The following is a 23,566-nucleotide window of genomic DNA, read 5'->3' on the forward strand; positions in this document are numbered from 1 at the left end:
GGTTTGCCTTTAAAGGCGAACTCAATAAAGACATTGTGTCCCATCTCTAGTCAATATTCCAAGACAAAGGCAAGACAGATTGGTTTGAATTCGCCCCCTTTAATTGGTGTTTCCTAAAATATGCTTGTGGGCTATGATTCCTTTGCAAAGCTTTTGCTACACCCACCACAGGAGAAAATAAGCCATTTTGACTGCTCATGTGAGATCTCTGGGAAGCAAGGAGGAGACCAAAATTTTGGGATTTGTGAGGAGAAAGAACCTGGTACCTTTTTCTTAAAAAAAAAAAAGTATTTTAAATTGGCAAAAAGACAGCAGTCTAACAAAACAAAAAGTCTAGCAGTATCCTTTTCCCAGTCTCTCTCTCTCTCTCTCTCTCTCTCTCTCACACACACACACACACACACACACACACACACACATCACTAGCATCAGTGATGGTAGTGGTGACAGCAAACTATGGCTGTTCTGCCCTCCCACACCTCATCGCCATTCCACCCAGCATCTGCCGCCTGAGGCAGATGCCTCACTCTGCCTAATCGTAGGGCCGGCGCTGAACCTATGCAAAGACCCTATGGCTAGAGAGATGAATTAGGAATGGCTTCAGGACTCCACATTAGGAGCCTCCCAGACCCTGAGATTTCAGGGCCCAAACCTGAGATATAGGGGCAGCACCTGGTGATGTCACAGGGCAGGCCCTGGAGACACAGGTCAATAGGGACGGCGGGGGAGGGAGCAAAGGAGAACTGACCTTCCACTCCCGGAGTGTCTATGCTACAATCTGCAGCCAACTCCTGTTGGGCCGAAGCTTGCAAGCTGCACGCACGGTCTTCTTAATATTTATATTTATTAAATGCCCCTCACCCACCTGGAGATTCGAGACCTCCACCTGCCACCTGGAGGGGGCCAGGCACACCTGGAGATGTTCAGCTCAGACCTGGAGGTCTGGAACCCCTAAATCGGTGTGAGAAACAATGTATCCAACATTACAGCAAAGTATAGGGCGCACACCTGAATTCTGGATAACATCGTGTGAACTCAGGTTTTTTTAAAACACAGCAGTGGGAACGCAGGGAGTGTGCAGAGGGAATCCAGAAGTCTAGACTGTAAGGCTGTGCTCACTTTCCCAGTAAAGGGGAATGTGAGCCTTAGAGTCTAGACTTTTGGATTCCCTCCCCTCTCCACCAGTGGTTGAACTACACCAGCCAGCCTGGTGCCCTCCAGATGTTTCGGACCACAACTCCAATCAGCCCCAGTGAAGAGTCCAAAACATCTGGCAAAGGCCAAGCTACACGGTACAAACAGCAAGGTTTGCTTTTGAACTTGTAGTGGAGGTTTGCCGGGCACATTCTCCATAAGTAAGAAGCCGCAGTTTATGATATGAGATATATATATTTCAGCTTCTACCAGTCCATGATTGCTTTGCTTGTTTCCGTTTGGCATTTGGAATCTGGGGCAGCGACAGACAGAGGTGCCATTGTGCGAGAGGCACGGACAGCGACACCCTTTCCATACACATCCACTTGCGAGCCAGGAAACGCTTTGCTCTTTTCTCCGGGGCTTTGCCAGATTCTGAGCTGCCGTTGGGAGGGCAGGACTATTGCTGCTGACCTCCGTTTCTGGAAATCGCTCCCTCAGATACTGGTGATGATGACTTTGACGCTACCTGCTTCTGTTTTTCTTCCTTCCTTGCTGACAAAAGCAAAACACTGGCACACTTATTTCCAACAAATAGATTTCGACAGCTTCCATGTTATCTTTTGCCCCAGGCAGAATGCTAGGGACATTAATACTCATTTTCATATGGAAAGAAATTTGTACAATTTGTATGAAGGCCCTCCAACAATCAGCTATGTATGTATTGTTGGCTAAGCCCAGGTTTCCAGCGTGTAAGAGTTCGTTTCCTTTGCCACGGAGTAACTGCAGCAATTGGAGAGCAGGATTACATTCATAAGATAGTATGGTTGCTCTGTAGGCTTCAGGTCATTTATTTATTTATTGGCAGTATTTATAGCTCACTCTTTATTGAATGTTTTCGATCCTGGAGCTGGGAACAAAGTAATAAAAATAAACAGAGGAAATCAATATAGAAAAATTACAAAATCAAATACACAGGACCAATAAACAACATAACCATTCTATCATAAAGTAAACAAACAAAATTACTACAGCATAAATTAATACTTCCAATTTAACAAAATACTACTACTACTAATAATAATGTCAGATAGTGATGTGCAGGTGGATTTGCTGGCCTCCAACATCTCCTTACCGGCAGAGATAGACATCATTCAGGGGTCTTCCCCTCCATTTTACAAATTAAACCACTGCCTTTACCCTGATATCAGATGTGTGTAAAAGAGTGATCCATGGCTAGAGACAAGGGGGAAAGTGAGGCATTCTGCACACGATTAGGAACACTGCCATTTTTACTATTGTCTCAAATGCACCTGGGCTGTAGGGCTGAAAACAGATTTTCAGGCGCAGCTTAATCCTTCTTATAACGACTACCTGCCAGAGGAGAACAGAGAAGTCTTTCTGAGCCATCCAGAAGGGTAAACATTGTTTTTGCAGGGCCAAGATAAACTCTCTGTCCAAATTTCAAATACTGGCCCACGTTTGCTCCTGGCCTTCCCTTCCCTCCAGAGTGTGTTCGCTGAGCGGATGTGGGATTGTGCCGGTAACTTGAAACGGACGAAATTTGTTGGGAACTTTGTGAAAGTTGGATTGGAATTTTGGCTCATAAGGCTGTGCCATGGCGGACTGCAGTGGGTGGGTTGCTGTTTTAGCAGCTGCAAGCATTAGATCGTTTTTCTTCTTCTTGAGCAAAGAAACCTCACCCCTCCTCAGCACACACATTCCCAACAACATGGCCGTAAGTTTAGGAGATGCAAAGCAGGCAGATGGCGGTAGAAGGTCTGTGTGAGAGAGTAGTTCCCAAACTGTTTTGAGCAACCACCCCCTTGGTTCCACAAACTCGTGGACATTCAGTTAACGTCAGGGAATGGTCTGGATCTGAAGATTGGGGAATGCAGTTGCAGGCAGATCAATTCCTCTCAGAAGAGGAGGGGGAATACACACACCCACACCCACACCTACCTCCAGCATTTTCAGAAGCAGAGAGAGAGGCATACATAGACACAGAAGCTGAACAGATTAGGGAGGAGTTACCCAGCTATGAGATAATGACAAGAGATCCAGAAGGGAGGGGGCAGCTGGGAGACACATCAACTGAGAGTGTGTGGAAATCCCCCTCCCCAGGGACTCAGAGGTCCAAACGTATCAGAGAACATAGGAGGCTGAGAGGGGGAGGAACTTCCCATTGGGGCGCTCCTTGCTGCGGAAGTCAGAAGGAGGATTCAGAGTAGGCAACTGATCTTGCGGAAGGTTTTCTGTTTGTGCTTGCAACATGATGCTGTAATAAAAGGACTATAAATCTATCAACTGCTCGTTAATTCTTATCTGTGAGCTACCGAAGGGTGAGGGGAACTCCCAGACTTGACAGTTAAGTGGAATGTTGGAAGATTAAGGCGGATAAAAGGAAGTCCTTCCACTGGCGTGCACTTAAACTATGGAATCTGCTCCCACAGGGGGTGGTGATGGGCTCCATCTTGGATAGATTTAAAAGAAGATTGGACAAATTCATGGAAGAGAAGGCTATCAACAACAACTTCAAAACATTAGCCATTACAGTGGTACCTCGAGTTACATACGCTTCGGGTTACAGACTCCGCTAACCCAGAAATAATACCTCCGGTTAAGAACTTTGCTTCAGGGTGAGAACAGAAATCGCACGGCGGCAGCACAGCGGCAGCGGGAGGCCCCATTAGCTAAAGTGGTACCTCAGGTTAAGAACAGTTTCAGGTTAAGAATGGACCCCCAGAACGAATTAAGTTCTTAACCCGAGGTACCACTTTAATTGCACATTTATTCAAAATCCAATTACAACAATTTAGTTAAATAATTGAACAAAATTGATGATCCAGTGATACCAGTTTTTCAAAGTCTGATGGTACCCTACCAGCACCACGATTTCTCTTTGTGCTCCCCTAAATAATCCCACGGCCTCCCAGGGGATGGTACCACTCACCTTGGGAATCACTGGTGTGAGGCCATGAGCCCAAGTTCCTGTGATCGACATGTAGAAACAGGTTTCAGCCCACAAAGTTGTTTGTTTATGGACTAATTTTTTTTAATAATTAGTACAATTACTGCACATATGTCAAATCATAAGCAAAAAATAAGGTAGGTCCCTCCTGTGAGGAGCTTACAGTTTGAAATTTGATCACAAGAGAGGAAAATACCGGTATATATTCTAAAAATGATTTGGATCCTGTTTTCTGGAAATAATGCTTGCTTTCATATAGGGCTGTATCAAACCACCCCCCAAATTAGTGGTTCATCCAGTTTTGGAGGTGCAGTTTTGGAGAGGGATGGCGATTGAAGAACACACACACACCCCCCACTCAAAACTGCAGCCCCAAACAGTAACCAAAATGATGCTTCCAGGTCTACTACCTGCAAGAGATAGGTGAATTTAGAATAGCTCTTTTCTTTCACTCTCCAAATCCCTTGTTGCTCTTCCTTCCTGCATTTTAGGTGGGGTTGGTCTAGATGATCCTCAGGGTCCCCCAACTCTACAATTCTCTTATTCCAAGCAGTGTCTGCTGGAAATATTTTGACCTGGTAGGGCTGAAATTTTTAACCCTGCCGTTTTCATCCCAGTAGGACTTGTAAAACAGTTATTTAGGAAAGTGTGCCGTTCTACACGTGCAGAGTGCTACTGTCTCCTCCTCTCTGAAAAAACAACCCGCCAGATTCTCTGCACATCTATGGAGAGGGAAAGAGGGTCCATGTGCGAGGGCTCAAGTATGATTTTCAGACAAGATTGACTCCACAACTCTTATTTGGAAATTGAGCCTTATCAGATGACATAAGTTTCTGAATCCATGTATTCACCCATTGCAAAAAAAAAACCACAGATATAAATGCGAGGAAAATTTTATTCCCGTTGCATGCAGACCCCCCCCAAAAAAAACCTCTGGGGGAAAATCAGTTTAACTATTCATTATCCAAAACTTTTCTCCCCCCCCCCCATCAAAAAACAAAGAATTCCAACCCAGGGGCTGGGGGAGATTCTTTCCTTTGAGCCAGGACACATCAGAACATAGCAGAACATATTTGCAGTTCCTGACTCAGTCCTGAAAATGTGGCAGAATAATCTCTGTTCATGTACAGGGTTCATAACGTCAGGTGATTTAATGATAAAAACGGTATTTGCTATAGAAAGAGACTCATAATTGCTGGCTTGCTTGTTCTCTCTCTGTCTGCCTGTCTGTCTGTCACAAAACAAATACTAAACTAACCCCCCGCCCCACAGCTCCTCAAAATAGGATTGTTGTTTTTCTGGCTTTCAAGGAAACAACTCTAAAAAAGGTAAAGGACCCCTGGACGGTTATGTCAAGTCAAAGGTGACTATGGGGTTGCGGCTTTCAAGGAAACAGCTCTGAGCATGCTCAGAAGCAGTGTATGATTCTGATAGGCTATTGCAAGCACAGGGCTGCTTTTGAAGCATCTGCTACATCTGTTGTAGTGGCTGTGTTGAACAAGTCCCATAGCAACAGACAGAGTAAGAGCTTTTCTACTAGGGCCGACTTTCTGGCAGTCTGATCAGTCACACGGTTTTCCAGTTTAGAGACTGATAGGAAGGACCTCTAGCTATATTTCTGGATTAGGACTGGCTGAGTGATGCAGAGAGCTGATTGGTCAGAGAACAGAAGATGGACAAAAATGCCTCTGTAACTTCAAGGAAGTATAAAATGTGTGGGACAAGAAGTGGTGTGTGGCTTTGAGTTTTGGAGGAGGAATTTTTTTTTTAAAAAAAAAAACCCTGTTTGACATTTTTAGTGGGAGAGCTGTGCCACAGTTGTCCCAGTGGACTAGCTTCCACTGCCATTAAGGTCTTCAGAGGAAGTTCCAACTCACACCCTATTTCAGGTTAGCTTGATGAGTATGAGCAGCAGGGGCTTCTCTGTGGTGGCACCTTGGCTCTGGAAATCCCTTCCTGAGGACTGAAACCCTTTCTTCTTTGGGGTTTTGTAAAGAGTCTTTTTACAGTGTATTTGTTTCTGCCTGTGGAATATGAGTCTTGTTGACGTTTATTTTATTACTTTTATTGCTTTGGGGGGGGGGTAATTTTGTAATATTTTGACACTCTCTCTCTCTCTCTCTCTCTCTGTGTGTGTGTGTGTGTGTGTGTGTTTTTTTAAATGTTTCCATGAGACAATCTGGAGGATGTCATATAGAAAAATGGTTCAGTAATGCTTGGGTTACCTTATAAATAATATAAATCAACACACTCCTGGTGACGGCCTGAGTGCTAGCCAATATGTACCTTCCCTAGCCAGCATAGTGTATATTGGCCCTTCTGGCTTACCTTACTAGGAAGTGCCTGAGTCGACTCTTACTCAGGCAGGCCATGGGTTTTTTGGTTCTAGTTCTGGAGTGCTGTCTGCAGCCTGCCACACAGCATCTTTTTCCGTTCAGTTTGCTGCCGTTAAAGTTCTTGTGGGTTATGCATCCTCTGCATGACCTTCTGCTCATGATACATTTTGGCCAGATTTTCTCAATCCAAGCTGTATTTCCCACCCGGGTGCGGAATAGTGATGTTTGTACTGAGCACACCTCAAAGTGGAAGTGCGTGTGAAAGAAGGAGGACTAGTCTAATCTGCAGGTGGAGCTGGGAAGACATAAAGACCTGGTTTTGTTTGCTGTGAGAATCCAGTGCAATGGCATTGGAGAGCCCCTGCTCTCAAACCTAATAGTGGCCGGTTGGAGTGTCTGTGGGCGTATTAATGCTGTGAGCCTTTCAATTTTATACTCGGCCCGTATGTATAAATAAAACCATATACTGTATTACAGCGTCTCTAGTGACCTTCATTCTTATGAAACCTGAGGTATTGCAATCCACGAGATCACCATAATTATCACTATTATTTACACCATTCTCAACAGAAAGTGCTCAGGGCGGTGAACAAAATCATGAAATATAATGCAGACCAAAAACAGATAGCAAAACAGACTTCAAAGCAGTAGCAATACAACCAGCACCGCCAGTAGGAAAAACATCACGAGGACAAAAAAGGTGTCATTTATTTAATTATATGTTTAATATATGTCACTTAGTGGGTCAAATCTGTGTCATTTATTTATTTAAACAGATTTCTATCCTGCCTTTTCATTTGAGTGCTAAAAGCATCTCACAATAAAAACCACATATCAGGTGACAGTAATGTAAGTAATATGTGTATATATATTTGTAAAAATGCTCTCAATTTCTCTCTCTCCTTTTCTCAATCATTCAAGGGTTTGGAACTCCATTTAACATTGATGTGAAAAGACCTCAGATCTTCCGTGGCCCACAGGAAGCCCAGTTTGGGTACAAAGTCCTTCAGTACACAGCCCAGGGGCAGAAATGGTAAGTCAAGGCTGGTTAAACCTAACCTGCAATAGCTGTTTTGAATATGACCATTCCTCTCTTTTTTATAGATTGCCACCAAAACTTACACGTACGTGGAAGCTTAAAACCACGGCCTCAGCCTCTTGTTCAATTATCCAGAAACCTGAGGGAAGACATGTCCTTCCAGGGCCAGCCCTACTATTAGACAAAGTGAGCTGACTGACTCAGGCAGCTAATTTCCAGTTACAGATGGGTAGCCGTGTTGGTCTGCCATAGTCAAAATAAAAAAAATCCTTCCTGTAGCACCTTAAAGACCAACTAAGTTAGTTCTTGGTATAAGCTTTCGTGTGCATGCACACTTCTTCAGATACACATCTGTGTATCTGAAGAAATGTGCATGCACACGAAAGCTTATACCAAGAACTAACTTAGTTGGTCTTTAAGGTGCTACAGGAAGGATTTTTTTTATTTTGACTAATTTCCAGTGTTATGGAAGGGCAGCATACTTGCTGCTTACTTTTTAAATTTTAAGATGTTATTATTTCATAAAAGTGTGCTGCATTTTTACTGCTGCCAGGGAGGGGAAGATATGCTGATGGGATTATCTTTAGGCCTCAGGTGCCAAAATAACTTGGCTAGCCTTTGACACTGCAATTTGATGGGCGGTGAGTGGTGAGTGGAGGATTTCCTGCTCCACCACAGGGAGCAAATTGTCTTAGGCCCATTCTGTCTACAAATATATTTTTTGTGGGGTTGGGGGGGCAGTTATATTGCTCCAAAGGAGGGAGGCAAATTAGCACTTTGAGTGCCAAGGCATGGGGTGGAGTATGCCTGTACCCTCTCACAGGTTGGGGAAAAAATTGAGGGAATTTTTTGCATCCGTCTTTATAGTGGAAAATCTAGGGCAGATTCCCAGTGCCTGAACTAACTTGTGCAGGAAGGGAGTCTGAGGAACTGAGGCAGATAGCGGTGATAAGATGAATCTAGGCCTAACAGACACAATGAAAACTGACAAAAGTCCGGATGGAATCCACCCTAGAACTCAAACGTGAATTTCCTAATCATCTAACAAAAATATGTAACTTGGTCCCTCAGATCAGCCTCCACACCTGAGAACTGGAAAGAAGACAGTGTAACACCAATTTTTAGAAAAGGAAACTGGAGGGATCCTTTCAAATTACAGGCTAGTTAGCTGGATGTCTGTCCTGGGAAAATATTGGGGTCTGCTGACCCCAGTGTGCGCCAGCTCTGAAAATGATCTGAACTAGGGGTTGTTAGGACAGGATTTGAAAAATAAAACTGCCAATATCATTATGCTGTTATATAAATCTATGGTGCGACTGCACTAGGAATACTATGTGCAGTTCTGCTTGCCTCCCTTCCAAAAGGATATTGTAGAGCAGGAGAAGGTTTCAGAAAAAAGGCCGCCAAAATGATCAAAGGGATGAAGCGACTCTCCCATGAGGAAAGGTTGCCACGTTTGGGACTTTTTAATTTAGAGGAAAGGCCAAAAAGAAGTGACATGATAGAAGTTAATAAAATTACACATGGCATGGAGAAAGTGGTTAGAGAAAAGCTTTCCCCCCCTCTCATAACATTAGAACCTAGTGGTCAATAACCCAGGTAATAAACTGAAATAGTCATGATGATCATGATGATAAAGATGATTCCTTAAGCATCTCTAGATATATCTCTAAGGGGCGATTTTGAGTGGAAATTTTTTACAGAGACTAGGGTATGTGCTGAAACATTCAGCGTTCCTTTTCTAGTGGCAGGGGGTGCGGGGAGACTATTTGAATGAAGGTTTTGGCTTTGAGGCCAAGGATGGAAGGAATGAAACAGGCAATGATTTCCTGACAACGTGTGGTACCTCAAAATCTGTCTTCCCCCACCACACCCTTGAGGCCTAAATGCAGGTCTAAAAACAGCCCCCTGTTGCTCGTTTCTGCCTTTCCTCTGAGGCAGCTTCCACCTCTTCTCTGGCTTCCAGACCTCAGTCCCGCGTCAGTCCTGAATCAGAAAGGGAAATTCCGAGCTGCACCAATGATTTCCCCAATTGTACATCCGCTGGACTTGTTAAAGAACAAAAGAACAAAAGGGAACTGTTGGCAGCACTCGTGCACTTGAGAATAATTCACAGATGGAGAAGAAATTCAGTATATGCCAGACTTCCATATGCTGCCATTAAGGGTGGCCAGGGAACTGGGTCCAAAGATCACATGAAACACAGAGGCACTCAAGAAGAGCCTCTGTGTGCAGCCGCCATAGCTTCTGGTGGGTGTTTGGAGCGTCCCCTGATGGCTCAGAGCCACATGGAGGCTGTCCTGCTGAATGGGTTCACCAGATGTCTGGCCTCCTTAGCTTGAAATGATGCTGTGGGGGAGTTGGAAATAGGATGTCTCATGAATTTATGTTATCAGGGTGAAATATATTTGGAGTTGAAAGTGGATTCCATGCTCTTTATTCAGCTCATAGTGGTGAGGAGGAATGGAAGTTCCCCCAGAATGTCTGCTTTATATACACAATGGGCCTCACGTGATTGGCTCATTCCAGGATTCTCCTGTAAGCCAATCAGGTCGCGGATTCGCTTCCACCTGGAGCTGGATTGGGTGGCTTCTGTGGACCAATCAGACTGCTGCATTATGGAGCCTACTGTTCTAGGACCAATCAGGCTGTTGCATTCTAAATCCTATTGTTCTAGGAACAATCAGACTGCTGCATTTTGGATCCTATTCAACTCAGTACATAACACAGGGAGACCTGAGCTTTTGACCTGAAAATGGGATTCAGTGTGGGTTAAGGTTTGCCAACTGATCCAGGCCTTCTCTTGTGGTGTAGAAAGGTTTCTCAGCTTGAAGATAATGCTTGTCATTCTCTGCTGGTGCTATCCACACTGTTAAAACTGCGTAGAATCATAGAATTGTAGAGTTAGTTAGGGACCTAAGAGGTCATCATCTTGTTCAGCCGCCTGCATTGCAGGAACCACAGCTGCTCCCTCCTCCATTGTGATGACAGCCCTTAAGATATTTGAAGATGGCTATCATATCTCCTCTCAGTCTCCTCTTTTCCAGGCTAAACACACCCAGTTCCTTCAAGCACTCCTCATAAGGCTTAGTTTCCAGACCCTTGATCATCATGTGGGGGATTGGTGTTATATACTCAAACCATCTCGCCCCAGTGAACAACCAGACCTTCTGAATTCATCTCACTGATGAGGAGTGGGGCTGACACGCAGTTGCATCTTTTGATACCTCCAGATATTGTAATATGATAAAACATTGGGGTGATACGCTAAATCCCAGGCAGTACCTTCAGAGGAAAACTGTGGGGAATGCCCTACTTCCCCATAATATATTTCCATCATATTACCAAAATGAAGGAGGAATCTGTGAGCTTGCTGGCGATGAGGAATCCAGGAATCAGATGCAAAGCTTAACATGATCACTGTTTCCCTTGGAAAAGGCATCTCAGAGTGGGCGATGGGGCTGCTGAGCTTGGGGGGACTGCCTTCAGTGAGAAAGTGGGGCAGCGTGTCAGAAACACTTTCGATCCACCCCGCCAAACCAAGAACTGGGTTCTCCAAAGCCAACACTTTGGGGGTCGGTGTGCCAGTAATGTATTGGGGATGCCTCCTTTTCCTTTCTCCAGCTTCTTTCCAGAGTCATTGAGTGAGTAGATGAGGTGGTGAGAATAGTGTTTGGGACCCCCTGGGAAAGGGGATGGACAAAATGAAGGGTGGGGGGAGGAATGAGAGAGGGGGAAAGTGAGCAGGAGGAAGAAAATGCAGAGAAATGGGCCTCCCTCTTCTTTTCCCTTCCTTTCTCTCTCCTGCACAACCTCCATCCAACTCTGCCCTGCCAAATTTCACAGTTCATCATCTAGTTTTCAGTACAGTAATAGTAATACAGTGCTTAAAAAAAATAAATCCAAACGACTCTTCTTTTTTTTGCAAGATGTGATTTCCCTCACAACAATCCTGTGAGGTAATGCAGCACATTCACTCTACCATTTTACAGAGACAGTGCTAGAATAAGGAGGATAGCTACTTGCTTGATAGGGCCTCTGCCTCCTTCTCCTCTTTTCTGAGGCAGCTCCTAAAAAGCTGCATGGGGTGCAGCAATTGACAGTGTTTTTATAACCCTTAAAAGCCAGAGAATTAGTCAGTGACATGAACCCATGGCTCCTAATTCCATGTGAAACTCCCGTTGCAAAGAACCATGTTTTACCTGCAAAATTATGCCACAATACTCCAGAAAACAATATACAAATGTTGGCATGGTTTCATGTTACTGTGACTTTTAAATCATTTAATGGCATCAGGCAGGATTTTCGGCACCTGCTGAAAACATTTTTGTTTAGACATGCCTATCCAGAATGTTGACATGTTTTTTTTTAGCTTACCGTTGATTTTAATTATTATTTGAATGTTATGAATGGCTGTTTTAAACTGTGTTTTATTGAGGGGTTTTTTTGTAAACCGCTTTGAGTTTTCATTTTATTTTTATAGTCAAGTGGTTTATACATTTAATGAAATAAAGAAATCTCAACAGGATGCTGGTGGGGGCACCTTGGGATGGGACAGCAGATGACAGAAAAGGTGATGTTTACAAGTGCATTGTGGGAGAGAGGAACAACTCAACGTGCGCCAAAGTCAACATAGGTAGGTATTGACATCATTGCTGAGAAGTACTTGCCCTGCCTCTGTCCCATCAGTTTCAGAACTCATACTGTTGCTGGGATTGGATGGATTAAAGGTTTTATTCAATAAGTTAGCACAGTGTCCCAAAAATGAGTCTAGAAGTTGCAAGTTCATGAGGTACAGCAGGTAAGCTAAGATGTTGTTCCAAAAATTGGGACACCCCCTATAAGGGGCTGGACTGAGGAGAAATGGTGGGAACTGCCCCTCCCCTTCCTGCACCTTCCCTAGAAGAGGAGGACAGTATAGATTTAGAACAGTGGTTTGCAGAAGGTCATAGTTCAGAGGCTGCAGGAGGGAGAAGCTGGGAAATATTGGGAGAGCAGCAGGGGATAGACAGCTAACAGACTGAAGTGTCTCTTGAAAGCATTCCTGACCCCCCCCCCCCTTCTCCCAGAACAAGGTGTGCCTTGAGAGTAATAGAACAGAAAACTCAGAGGCAGAAAGCACAGATCAGCCAGCGCAGGGGTGATGTAGAATAGGAGGGACTGAGAGGGTGGGACTTGGAGCAACACCATTAACTAAGAGAGATAGCATTCCTTCGTCTCTCTCTGTGAATATTGAATAAACTACTTGGTAATAATTCTTTGTGTTTTTTCCACTTCTTGGCATCCCACCGTGAGAGGGATAAGATTTCTGGAAGCCTTGACACACACCCTGTTCTTCCTTTTCGAAGAGAGGGACAAATACAGCTATTTGAAAAGTTGAGCTTCTGAGCCTTGAGAGACTGGGCAAGCAATTGGGCACTGAGTGCGCAGTGACTGGTCCAAAGTCTCCATGAGGGTTAAGCACGCATGGTCTGTTCATGCTGGCACTGTGTCCCTGGATTCATAGACTCATAGAATTGGGGAATTGGAAGGGAGATGGAGCAGAGACAGCAGGACCAGCACACTGATTAATTTATCGTCAGGTTCCCTGATTTAGGGCTTGTTGTACCCTTCTGTGACCATCCTTAATAAATCCTGAGTCTTGCAGCAGAATTCGTGGAGGGTTTGGGGGAGGCAAGGGCAGGCGTACATCACGGAGGTGGGTTTTAATGTACAGGGTAGCTATTACCTCTCATTCCAGTCCCAGCCATGATCCGATGCCAGGCTCATATTTTTGTATGTGTCCTCCCCCCCCCTTCCACTTCCTCTTCTTACTGCTCTTCCTCCCCCACCCTCTTGCTGGCCTCTTGTGAACTAAAATTAGGTGACATGGCCCTGCAGAACAACTCCAGGCAAATCAAAAACATGCATTTTGGAATGTCGCTTGTGGCCAACAAAGATGACGGGTTTGTGGTGAGCAATATTTGCGGTGTCTTTTTCTGTATTTAAATTGAAAACACAAACAGAGACAGATGCACAAAAATGAGATCTAGGAAAGGCTGCTATTACTTCAGTGGAAGCCAGGTGAACCGTAAGGCTAGGGTCCCCAACATGGCCCCATATTTTATTTCTAAAATGAAGTTTTGTTTGTTTGTTTGAAAGAGGGGGTGTCTGCCATTTTGGTCTGTCTTTCATTTTGGTATGTGTGTGGTATGTGTACTTTGTCCTTTTGGGGGATGGATTCACATGCATCTGGGGCATCAGTTTATATATGATATCTCCATCAGTCGTCAGTCAAGAGGCTGGTCCCATTCCTTGCATTCAAGCACTGAATTTGTGGTAGCCAGAGGGTTTTGCAACCTGGCTTTGCAAAAAACATTTTGTCATTTTTACCAAAGATAATTAAAAGAGATAGAACAGTTCATTTACTAGGGAAGAAAGAAGTGCATGCATGCATCCTGCAAACAGGATGCAGGGTGTGTTTTGGAAAAGCAGAGTGAAGAAACAAAAATTAGGGATTTTGATGGTACTGGTCCCATTCACCCCACCTCCAGTCTCAGCAAAGCTCCTATGTCTTTTAGGAGCCCCGTGGTGTGCTGAAAATCAACAGGCAAGGCAATTCAGTAGCGGAATGGAGCAAGGTTGACAAAAATGTTGCCTTGGATATAGTCAGGATCTATTTATATTTTTTAAAGTAGCATATTTCAAGAATACTTATTGTGGTTATTTTATCGTGTCTCATGATAGCTACGGCAATTTTATTGTCACATGACTAACAACAAGCCCGTTGTTGTCCATGGACAAACAACCCATTTAATTCCTACTAAGCAAGGGGATTTAATGTGTAGGAGGATCGTGGCCTTGAAAACGAGAAACCGGCAACCTGGGAGAACCATTGCGCTGAGTCTCAAACGTGGCCCCTGATGGGAAGGCAGAGATTGTGAAAGCTCGTTGTGCTTGCTCTGTTTCTGCCTGCCAAAGACTTGCAAGTAACAGCGGGGTGGGGCCCCCCCTTCTTTAATGGAGGTGTGCCTGTAAAGATCACAGCTGCTGCCAACACTGGCACACCCAAAGGAGCTTAATTCCTTCCCTGAACAGCTGGCCAGGGAGGCTGTGGCTGGTATCTAGGGCAGCTTGGCTGGGCGTTCCCTGCAAGCAGAGGAGGCCGTTAGCTGCTGCTTGGCTGGCTGGCATTTTTGTGGTGAGGCTCTTGTTTACTCTCAAAGCCCGCCTGAGCATCTGTTTGAAGCTGGCCTGAGGGCAGCGAGGCCCCGAAAGCGGCTTGAGCAGGACAGCCTTTCAAAGCAGTAAATGAACACTGAGGGGAGCTACAGTTGTTGGTAATGGGACTGAGTCCCGCAGCCCTGTCACGGTTTCCCAAGATGGGACCTGTGAAAAAATGGAATGAATAACTAAATATTAAAAAGTTTTGCACTGGGAAACTTGGAATTCCACAGCCTGTATAATGAATTACATATGTGCCAGCTGTCCCACTTTATCGGGGACAAGCCCTGATTTTTAATCCGTGTCACTGGTGCAAGAACCGGCCTTTAAACCAGAAATTCCCAAACCTGTTTGGGCTATTTCCCCTTTGGTTCCCTAAACTCAACGCCGGTGTCCCCTATAAAAAAAAAGCACCATTCACTAAGGAAGGCGATAACACAATAAAATTCAAAACAGTAACAATTAGGGCTCATCCAAACTTGATTTTGTGCCACGAAACAACTCTGTGCTTTAAAGTGCAAAAACCCAAATTGCTGCTTATTCTAATTCAGTGAGTTTTCACGAAGAAAGTGCCGTGTGTGTGTCCGGACACAGCACTTTAAAGCACAGACCTGTGCCTAGGAAGCACAGGGAAAAAGGTAATTGTGGATGAGCCCTTAGTTGCTCATTTATTCAAAACCCAGTTAAAACAATTTACTGTATTTTCCCGTCTATAAGATGCCCCCATGTATAAGATGCCCCCTATTTTGGGGAACTTCGATTTAAGAAAATGGGGGGAGATACTATCCGTATATAAGACGAGCCCAGATTTTGAACATTATTTTAGAGTAAAAAAATATAGTCTTATACACGGAAAGTCAGGACACGGGTGGTGCTGTGGGTTAAACCACAGAGCCTAGGACTTGCCAATCAGAAGGTCGGTGGTTTGAATCCCCACAACAGGGTCAGCTCTCGTTGCTCGGTCCCTGCTCCTGCCAACCTAGCAGTTCAAAAGCACGTCAACGTGCAAGTAGATAAATAGGTTCCGCTCCGGCGGGAAGGTAAACGGCGTTTCCGTGCGCTGCTCTAGTTCGCCAGAAGTGGCTTAGTCATGCTGGCCACATGACCCGGAAGCTGTATGCCGGCTCCCTCGGCCAATAAAGCGAGATGAGCGCCACAACCCCAGAGTCGGTCATGACTGGACCTAATGGTCAGGGGTCCCTTTACGGAAAAGTATGGGAGCTTAATTAATTCAACAAGATGGATTAACTTAATCCAGTGATACCAGCTTTTCAAAGTCTGAGAGTCATTGACACCTCCAGCGCCCCCACCCCACCCCCTTGCCTCTTAGCTCCCCCCCAGGTAATCCCCACTGCCCACAGGGGGCAGTACCACCCACTTTTAACCCCTCCTGCTTGTACCCAAAACTCTCTCAGATTCTGAACATGCTAAGAATTGTCTGGCAAAAGAGAACAGGAAGCTGCCTGACTATTGGTCTATCTAGCTCAGTAAAGTCTGGCGGCAACACTCCACTTAAACCAGTTTGCGTCTCCTCTCCAGTGTGGCTGGGCAGGTTCTTATGTCCGGTTCTCCTGACAGGCCTGTGCCCCCCTGTGGTCCCAGGAATGCGGCACCTCCATGTTCAGCACCGGGATTTGCACCAGTGTGGACGAGAACTTCCGCCTGACGGAAAACATCGCCCCAACAGCTCAGAGTAAGTTTTGGTGTCCTGCAGTGGTGTGTCAGATTTCTAAAGCGGCCAGCATTGAGGGCCTCGCTGGAAGCCCTTCTTCTCTCTACTCCCAAGTCCCTCAGAAATAGCTGTTTTGGTCCAGGAGAAAGGGAAGTGCCACTTTGCACATGTTCAGAAGTGCTCTGGACTAGCCAATACGGCACCCTCTTGTGCAGCATTTAAGGTAGCAGGTGATGATAAGAAAGAAGAGGAGTTTGGATTTGATATCCTGCTTTATCACTACCCTAAGGAGTCTCAAAGCGGCTAACATTCTCCTTTCCCTTCCTCCCCCACAACAAACACTCTGTGAGGTGAGTGGGGCTGAGAGACTTCAGAGAAGTGTGACTAGCCCAAGGTCACCCAGCAGCTGCATGTGGAGGAGCGGGGAAGCGAACCCGGTTCACCAGATTACGAGTCCACTGCTCTTAACCTCTACACCACACTGGCTCTCAAGGAGGGCCTTTATCTACCTGAAATCCTGGATAGAGTTGCTGCCTCCCAGAGTAGGCTGGTCTGAACAAGCAGTTTGACTGAATATATGGCAGCTTCCTTTGTTAAAAGCTGTTGGGTGTTTTAGTGATTTGAAATGCAGGAACCGCTGTGAGCATTTAAGTCCCCCCCAAGGTTAGCATTTTCTTCAGCCTGCAGGCCCAGGAGGACTCATTGCAATGATTCCATATGACTCAGGCTCTGGAAAGTCGTATTGGGACATCAGTCATGCATCGTGTGCCAATGACTTTTCTCCATGGACTCACTGAGGTGGCAGCCTTAGGCTTCTGTTGAATCACTTCAGGCTAGCAGGGCCGTGTGCTATATTTTACAGAGGGCAGACCCCTATTTTAAGAGCATGGCCTGGTCAAAATCCAGTTTAGGGATTTTGTAAAGGAAGAGAGGGGTGTGTATATGTTTGGAAGTTGCCCACCCCCCATAAAGGGGTCATCTTGCTAGTCCCAGCCTACCGCTATCCCCCCTGAAAAAAACAACCCTCCTTTGCCATTGCCTAACTTTCTGCCTTTTCAATTTCATACAGGATGCTCAACTTACATGGACATAATAATTGTTCTGGATGGATCCAACAGCATTTATCCTTGGTACGAGGTGCAGAACTTTCTTAGCAACATCCTTAGCAAATTTTTCATCGATCCAGAGCAGATCCAAGTGAGTTTGCTATTTTGTTTGAAATTAGTTTTTAAACGATCATCCAAACGTATATGATGGAAAAAATGTAAGTTATTTGAAATTGCAGTATAGGCATGGCTACCTATTCATATACTAAGCTACACTTCAGTTTATAAATTACAGTGGTACCTCGGGTTACATACGCTTCAGGTTACATACGCTTCAGGTTACAGACTCCGCTAACTCAGAAATAGTGCTTCAGGTTAAGAACTTTGCTTCAGGATGAGAACAGAAATCGGGCTCCAGCGGTGCGGCAGCAACAGGAGGCCCCATTAGCTAAAGTGGTGTCTCAGGTTAAGACCAGTTTCAGGTTATGAACAGACCTCTGGAACAAATTAAGTACTTAACCCGAGGTACCACTATATTGTTTCTTTCCATTATTTGTTAAATAGTTATTCTGCAGCTTCACACAGTCAATTGCAAAACCGTCAGCTTCTAGCACTCAGTAAACATATGGGACCACTCAGTTCCACTCATTTAACTCTCCTCTTGATAACTTAGCTTCGCAGTAACTTACTTATTCTAAATCAGCTTTCACAGGGCAAAATCACTGTGGAGAAAATCTGCTTTTATAAGGCAACATCACTGTTGCAAACTGGAGATTTGATGGGGGGGGCAGTTCTTGAGGATTCTGTGCTTGCTGGTCTGATGGGAGTTGAAATCCAAAACATCTGGAGGGCAGCAGGTCAGGAAAGGCCAGTATGCACTGTGACTTGTTTTAAAAGGGGCAGAGGGTTGAGAGCCACCCAAGACATCCCTGTGAGAGTCTGCTTGGCTTCCTCCCCACATCCTCCGGCTATGTTGGCTGAGGAAACGCTTAGACACTCTGCTTGGACTGTTTCCCTGACTCACGCATGATGAGAAGGAAGCTGTGCTGGGCCAAAGCCAAGGGCAAGGCATCATTACCATCAACACCACTAGTCATTATTATTGGTATTCTTACACCCTATATTTTTCTAGGCACTGGAGATTAAGAAAGCAACATAGTCCTACTCGCAAGCTTATTGTCTAATGGGCAGGGATGCTGTTCCAAAGGACAGGGGCAGCCACACTAAAAGCCCTGCTCTGAGTTTACCGCAGAGCAGGCTTCTGAGATCTTTGGATCTTGCAAGATAAACTCTCCCGCAGACTGTTGCCATCTGCTGGGTGTATAAGGGATAAGCCGGTCCCTCAAGTAAACTGGACCAGAAGTGTATGTTACATGTCAGTGGCAACACCATGAACTTGGCCAGATAGTAAATTGGCAGCCAGAGGAAATCCTGCAAGAAAAGGTCTTACGTTTCAGAATGTAAACTCAGAACATCCATTGCTATACTCAAATGCCAAAGGACCTAGATTTCGCTGACCCAGATTATGGTGGTGGCAGTCTGCTGCATCTAGTAATTTTAAAATTTTGACCGTATTTAACTTGTTGCCATTAAGCAATGCTCACCTTTTTGAAGGATAGGTTGCATATAAATATTATATCCCATATGAAGAGTTTGGCTGGTCTTAACAGCAGCCATCATTTGCTATTTAAGCTACGGAATGTCAAGTTTATGTATAATAATTCAGCCCTGAAACAGAAGGAAACCTTGGCATGCAACGCCACCTTCTCAGTTATATATCCACTACTGTTTCTGAGCAGAATTTTAACTTTTAATAACTCAATTACACCACACATAATAACGTAAAAAGAACCCTTCTGGATGAGCCCAGAGTCCCATCAAGCCCAGCATCCTGTTCCCACAGGGGCCAACCAAATACCTGTGGGAAACCTTCAGGCAGGATCTGAGCACAAGAGCAGCTCTTCCCTCCTGCAGTTTCCTCCTGCAGTTTGCCTCCTACTGTGGAGGCAGAGCATAGTAGCCATTGATAGCTTTATCCTCCATGAATTTGTCTAATCCTCTTTAAAGCCATCTAAGATAGGGACCGCCATGCCCTCGTGCAGGATGGATTTTCATTGTTTAACTATGCGCCGTGTAAAAAAAATCATTTCTTTTCTCTGTCCTGAGCTTTCCAACATTCAGCTTCCATGAATTCTAGCATTGTGAGAGAGGGAGAAAATCTCCAGAATTGACAAGGAACTGTGCTAGGGTCTCCTCCACTTCATCAATGCAAAAACTTAAATAACCACAACTTTTAATTACCGTATTTTTTGCACCATAACACTCACTTTTTTCCTCCTAGAAAGTAAGGGGAAATGTCTGTGCGTGTTATGGAGGAAATGCCTACGGGTGGCATGCCTACGGATTTTCCTCCTCTAAAAACTACGTGCGTGTTATGGTCGGGTGCATGTTATAGAGCGAAAAATACGGTAATTCAAAAAAAGGGGAAACCGTAAATTAGATGGAATGTGCCCCTAATGGCCATGTGTGTCTCTCAGAGTGTGGCCACGTTCTGGAGTTCACCCCTAATCACCTTATTTCTCCTTGGCCTGTTAGCAGCACGTGCTGGGGTATCGCTTGACCTTTTCCCCCATCTCCGTTGCTGCTGCAGGATGGAGCCTGTGCCAGGGCAGAGGCGTGGGACGTTTGAAAACCCCAGCCTGTGGAAAACAGGAAGCTTAAAGAAAACAGGGAGAGGGAGGGAAGGGGACCTGGTTCTGTGTAGGCTCATTGTGAGCGGCAGAGGGGCTCTCTGCTGAGTCAGCATGAGCGCAAAAACCTTCTCCGAGGCTAAGGCAGGGTTGGCAAGAAGGGGAGCGGATGGCAGTTCCCCAAGCAAAACACACCTTTTGTTGTTGCAGATGTTTCGGACTCCAACTTCCAGAAGCTCTGCTAGTCAGCATGGCCAATAGCCGGGGGAGATGGGATCTGTAGTTCCGGGACATCTGGTGGGCTGGGGAGAAAAGTCCCTTTGGGGTTCAGTACAGAGGCTCACATCAAATTCTCTTTTTAAATTTTTTCCTTATATATAATTTTTATTAATTTTTCCATTTTACAGTTTAAAATACTCATTTAAACCTCCTTAAAAGATCAGTGACATCCCTTCTTCTTTTTCCATGGTTCATTTTGCATATCATAAGTCCCTGCATATTTTACAAAAAGCCATTCAGTATTCTATTATTGCATCCATCAAAACTTATTTACACTATTGAAATTATCTTAATGCTGCCAACATTTTCAAGTGTATAAAATTTTCCACCATATATTCAATAAGGGTCTTCTTACTCTCTTATTCTGTATGTTAAATCTGCAAGCTGCGCATATTCTGCCAGCTTAAGTTGCCATTCTTCTTTAGTTGGGACTTCGCTTGTTTTTCTGTTTTTGGGCTAGCAAAACATGAGCCGCAGTAGTGGCATACATAAATAACCTTTTTTCCTTTCCTTTCCTTTTTTTTTTTTTTTTGGCTCACACAAAGTTCTCAGTCAGAATTATTCAGAATTGCATTACAGGATAGAATCCAAAATAGCCTGTGGAAGCATTTCCATTAGCACACATCCTAGATGGGCAAAATATATGTCATCTTGGCCAGTTATTTTCCAGTCAACCAACCTTCTGCCGCCTGAGTGCCACACTATCTGTTCTTCCAATCAGAGTCCTTGGAAACACTTCCTCAAGTTTTTTGCTGTACAGTGGTACCTCAGGTTACATACGCTTCAGGTTAAAGACTCCGCTAACCCAGAAATAGTGCTTCAGATTAAGAACTTTGCTTCAGGATGAGAACAGAAATCGTGCTCTGGCGGCGTGGCGGCAGCAGGAGGCCCCATTAGCTAAAGTGGTGCTTCAGGTTAAGAACAGTTTCAGGTTAAGTATAGACCTCCGGAACGAATTAAGTACTTAACCTGAGGTACCACTGTACATGCAGAGCCCTCCTTGTACCTTATCTAGAGTTGTTTTTCACTCTTAACAGTCAGTGTTAGGTTTCCTCCTGAATCCAGTTTTGTGGTCATACAGCCCTCTTACGTAGTAACACTGGTCATATTGAGTTTTGCAGAATTTCTACCTCACCCTGCCCCTTGCAGTTTCCCCCTCTTTGCCCTCTCCACTGGTGCACAGTCATGGCCAAGTAGCCTGTATCAGCTGCTCTCCTTTATAATAATATCATGCTTATCATTCATGTAGCATGAATGCTTTTCACTTATGAAGCTCTTTCACATTTTACTTGGTGAGCCTTACTGCAGTCTTGACCTTTAACTGCAGTATAATTATTAGCTCCAAAACATAATAATACACACACAGACGTACATATAACACAGATATATTATTATTCTTTCATTTATATCCCACCTTTTTCTCCAAGGAGCTCAGGGTGGTGTAGATGGTTGCCCTCCCCACAACAACCCTGCGAGTTAGGTTTCCAGGGGACAATTTGTTTGTAGAGGTCTGGCTTTATTTTATTACATATTTTATTACATATTTATTACATATGTCAATAAGCAATAACATGGTCTGTCCCCTCTCTCTGCTTATCAATGGATTTGGTTAATCCAATACTATAGGATGCAATTCCTCTTTAAGATTCTTTCCACCCACAGCATGCATGGTTTTATTTTATTCTATGTTTAAAATCCTCCTCATCTTTATATTTTAAATTACGCCAGCCTGGCGTGTATTTCTTTTTCTTAATCCAATGATGTCTTCTCTTTCAGTCACTTTTCTTGCTTTCTTTGTAGTAATAAAAAGGAAAAAGGGGGAAAAAAACCCAAGCAAACCTTTCTCTCCTTGTAGGTTGGGGTATTGCAGTACAGTGAGGTTGCTGTCCACGAATGGACTCTGAAGGATTACCAAACAGCAGAGGAGGTCATTGAAGCCGCCAAAAACATCAGCCGCCAGGAGGGGCTCGAAACTAGGACAGCGTCTGCCATTCACAAAGCCTGGTGTGTGTTTGTGTTTGTGTGTGTGTGTGTGTGTGTCTCTTGATCCTGACAGAGACAGACAAGCAGGAGCCCAGCTCACGTCAAAAGAGGCATTTTGCAAAGAAGCAAGTGGCTTTATTGGGGTGTGTGTGTTGTGTTTTGAATGAGCTCTGATGGTCTGGTGTGTATGGTCTCTCAGCCTGACCTACCTCACAGGGTTGTTGTGAGGATACAACAACAACAACAACAACAACAACAACAACAACTTATTTATACCCCGCCCATCTGGCTGGGTTTCCCCAGCCACTCTGGGTGGCTCACAACAGAATATTAAAAACATGATAAAACATCAAACATTAAAAACTTCCCTAAACAGGGTTGTATTCAGATGTCTTCTAAAAGTCACATAGTTGTTTATTTCCATGACTTCTGATGGGAGGGTGTTTTCCAGGGCGGGTGCCACCACTGAGAAGGCCCTCTGCCTGGTTCCCTGTAGCCTCGCTTCTCACAGTGAGGGAACCTCCAGAAGGCCCTCAGAGCTGGACCTCAGTGTTGGGTGGAGACGCTCCTTCAGGCATACTGGGCCGAGGCTGTTTAGGGCTTTAAAGGCCAGCACCAACACTTTGAATTGTTCTCAGAAACTGGGAGCCAATGTAAGACTTTCAGGACAGGTGTTATAGAGCCTTGTACAGCACCTTGGAGGAAAGATGGGAAGGAAAAGCAGCAAGTAAATAAATAAATAAACAAATTCTGCATTTCAACATGGTTTGTGCATCCTGGCAGATGGTGCTCTGGTGAGTCGGATCTGTTAGGCTTCCATTGGTGCTGGTCTGAATGGCAGACAAAATCTTGCCCACCGCCAGTGTCTCCAAGAAACGCCATTCTCAGAACAGGAGTGCATCTCGGTTATCCTCCCTCCTCACCTCTTGTTTCTCTCTTCAGCACAGAGGCCTTTAGCCCAGAAAGAGGTGGGAGAGAGGGAGCCACCAAGCTGATGATTGTGGTGACTGACGGGGAGTCCCACGATGGCGAAGAACTCCAAGACGCCCTGGAAGAGTGTGAGAAACGGAACGTGACACGCTACGCCATTGCAGTGAGCATGCGCTGGTGCCAGGAGGCTTTTGGGTGGCGGCAGTGATGTGGGTGTGCATGCGTGTGAAAAAGAGAGGGAGCAAGGGCTGGGAGAGGTGCCACGTGAAAAAGAGTTCAAAGC

At 44.9% G+C, this 23,566-nt stretch overlaps 1 protein-coding gene across 1 annotated transcript in view; it reads left to right on the forward strand.

Moving 5' to 3' along the window:
* The window catches only part of ITGA10 (integrin subunit alpha 10), a 52,037-nt gene that overhangs the window by 6,304 nt on the left and 22,167 nt on the right, over window positions 1-23,566 (forward strand). Inside the window, exons 2-8 of the mRNA XM_082203893.1 lie at window positions 7,363-7,474; window positions 12,007-12,116; window positions 13,344-13,432; window positions 16,262-16,376; window positions 17,425-17,552; window positions 22,226-22,374; window positions 23,296-23,446. Of these exons, the coding sequence (XP_082060019.1) occupies window positions 7,363-7,474; window positions 12,007-12,116; window positions 13,344-13,432; window positions 16,262-16,376; window positions 17,425-17,552; window positions 22,226-22,374; window positions 23,296-23,446 (854 nt within the window). The remainder of the gene's footprint in view (window positions 1-7,362; window positions 7,475-12,006; window positions 12,117-13,343; window positions 13,433-16,261; window positions 16,377-17,424; window positions 17,553-22,225; window positions 22,375-23,295; window positions 23,447-23,566) is intronic.

This window comes from Podarcis vaucheri (assembly GCF_965113315.1).
Source record: "Podarcis vaucheri genome assembly, chromosome: 16".
In the NCBI taxonomy this organism is placed as follows: domain Eukaryota; kingdom Metazoa; phylum Chordata; class Lepidosauria; order Squamata; family Lacertidae; genus Podarcis; species Podarcis vaucheri.